Genomic DNA, 1,930 nt, shown 5'->3' with positions numbered 1-1,930 from the left:
TGTGTGTGTGTGTGTGTGTGTGTGTGTGTGTGTCATTTCAGTTAGTGTGTGGGTGGGTGTTAAGACTTTAGACAAAGTAAAGTAACCATGCGTTAAAGTTTAATATTTGCATTCATGTGTTGTTGAGAACTCCTCCCGTGTCTTCTGTACTACTATTCTCATTCCCAACCCCCCATCCTACACTTAAAATTATAGGTTGTTTAACACACACACACACACACTAACACACTAACACAAACTTCAATGCCTATTTATTGAAGCAGCTCAGATTCAAGTGCTGCAGTTTCCAGGTTGGTGTGTGCGATCAATATCTCCATTGCTAATTAGTGAATCCTTTCTGATTGACACTAAACCAGTTTTCCTTACAGGAAGTGAAAAGAAGGTAAAGAATTTGGTTGGATTTGAGGAGGGCACTGACTGGATCTGTTCAGTATGCAGAACTAGGTTAGGCACAGAGAGCATAACCTAAATTGGGATGATATTACAGACATCTCACAAACCACAACCAGGTTGCGTAATGGCAAACCTTTTGTTTATAAAGTCAGACCATCACTTGTTAAGACTAAATGTTGTTTGGGTGTAGCCCAATGAATCACTTGTATTGACTTGTTTTGTATGTGACCATCTCAATTTGACTTTTTATGACAATGTTAATGGTTTCCCTTTGAGGAGATAGGTCATGTAGTAAAAGGGTCAGGCTGGGCAGGTCACAGAGAGGCAGGGTGCAGATCTACAGTATGTCATTGGCTTGTAAGTTATAATGCAGAATTAAATGTCAAATTACTTTTTTATGAAAGACATTATAACAGGTCACAGTAGGAAAACCTGAGGTGTAAATGATCCAATTAATGATGATGGGTTCAGAGTCATGGCATTGTGGATGCACGGAATACTCAGTGTACCGATAATACATTACATGTCACTTAGCTGACGCTCTTATCCAAAAGCAACTAAGAACTGCCTCTGGAGCAACTATGGGTTAAGTGTCTTGCTCAGGGAGACATTGGTTGACATATCGCAGTGGGAATTGAACCCATATCTCCCACAATAAAGGCACATGTGATATCCACTGCGTAATCACCACCCATATTTCTTCTATCAGTTTGGACTCATTCATCCCCACATGTAATGAAAACATGTTTTCAATTGCTTCTTGCCACCATAGAGGGCATCAAAGTACAGAAACTAATGTATTTCATTTCTAATTAAAGTATGACCTTTATAATGAAAACTATTTGAAAAAAAACACATAACACTAGACTTTGAAATTGCCCTTTTAGACTATTTAATCTGAGTTTGACTTTCATATTTGACAAGTTTGCAAATGATGAGTTACTACTTCTAGGAAGTTATAGGAATGTTTTGCTTCTTAAACTTAGGGGATGGTTACTAGTTAAAACTCTTGGTTAGACAGGTCAAGATGTAAACATGATCTGCTCAGTCTAAAGAAAATGACAATAAATTATCTCCATCTGCTGGAAATCCTATGAATATTTATGATTGTGGTAAGATTTCAGATCTGAGAATTGTGCCAAGTTTCGACTGTCTATTGTAAATAGAATGTGCTGATAATAACAAATTCCTGTTGTGAATGAATTATATAAACCTTTCAAGTTTACCATGTGTATAAGTGACTTGTATACGTGACAGGACTTCCAATCTAAGCCATTTAAAAAAAACATCAACATACGTGTCTCCATCTTCATCTTGATGTGTAGCCAGAGCAATACCAGTCAGCAGGTTTTCGGTTTGGTGGACCAGATGGTAGTTCAGCTCTGGGACAGGGGGAAAATGGTACACTGGGTATGGACCTGAGCAGGAAGGACACAGACACAGAAACATACATATATACATACATACATACATACAAACATACATAAATATATATTTATATATATATATATATATATATATATATATATATATATAT

The 1,930-nt window shown here is 36.8% G+C and overlaps 1 protein-coding gene across 1 annotated transcript in view; it reads right to left on the bottom strand.

Annotated features, from left to right (window-relative positions):
• The window catches only part of bcl3 (BCL3 transcription coactivator), an 18,738-nt gene that overhangs the window by 15,198 nt on the left and 1,610 nt on the right, over nt 1-1,930 (bottom strand). Inside the window, exon 2 of the mRNA XM_032518728.1 lies at nt 1,691-1,811. Within this exon, the coding sequence (XP_032374619.1) occupies nt 1,691-1,811 (121 nt within the window). The remainder of the gene's footprint in view (nt 1-1,690; nt 1,812-1,930) is intronic.

This window comes from Etheostoma spectabile, chromosome 6, assembly GCF_008692095.1.
Source record: "Etheostoma spectabile isolate EspeVRDwgs_2016 chromosome 6, UIUC_Espe_1.0, whole genome shotgun sequence".
Classification (NCBI taxonomy): Eukaryota; Metazoa; Chordata; class Actinopteri; order Perciformes; family Percidae; genus Etheostoma; species Etheostoma spectabile.
This window is presented reverse-complemented; position numbering and strand designations above follow the sequence as displayed.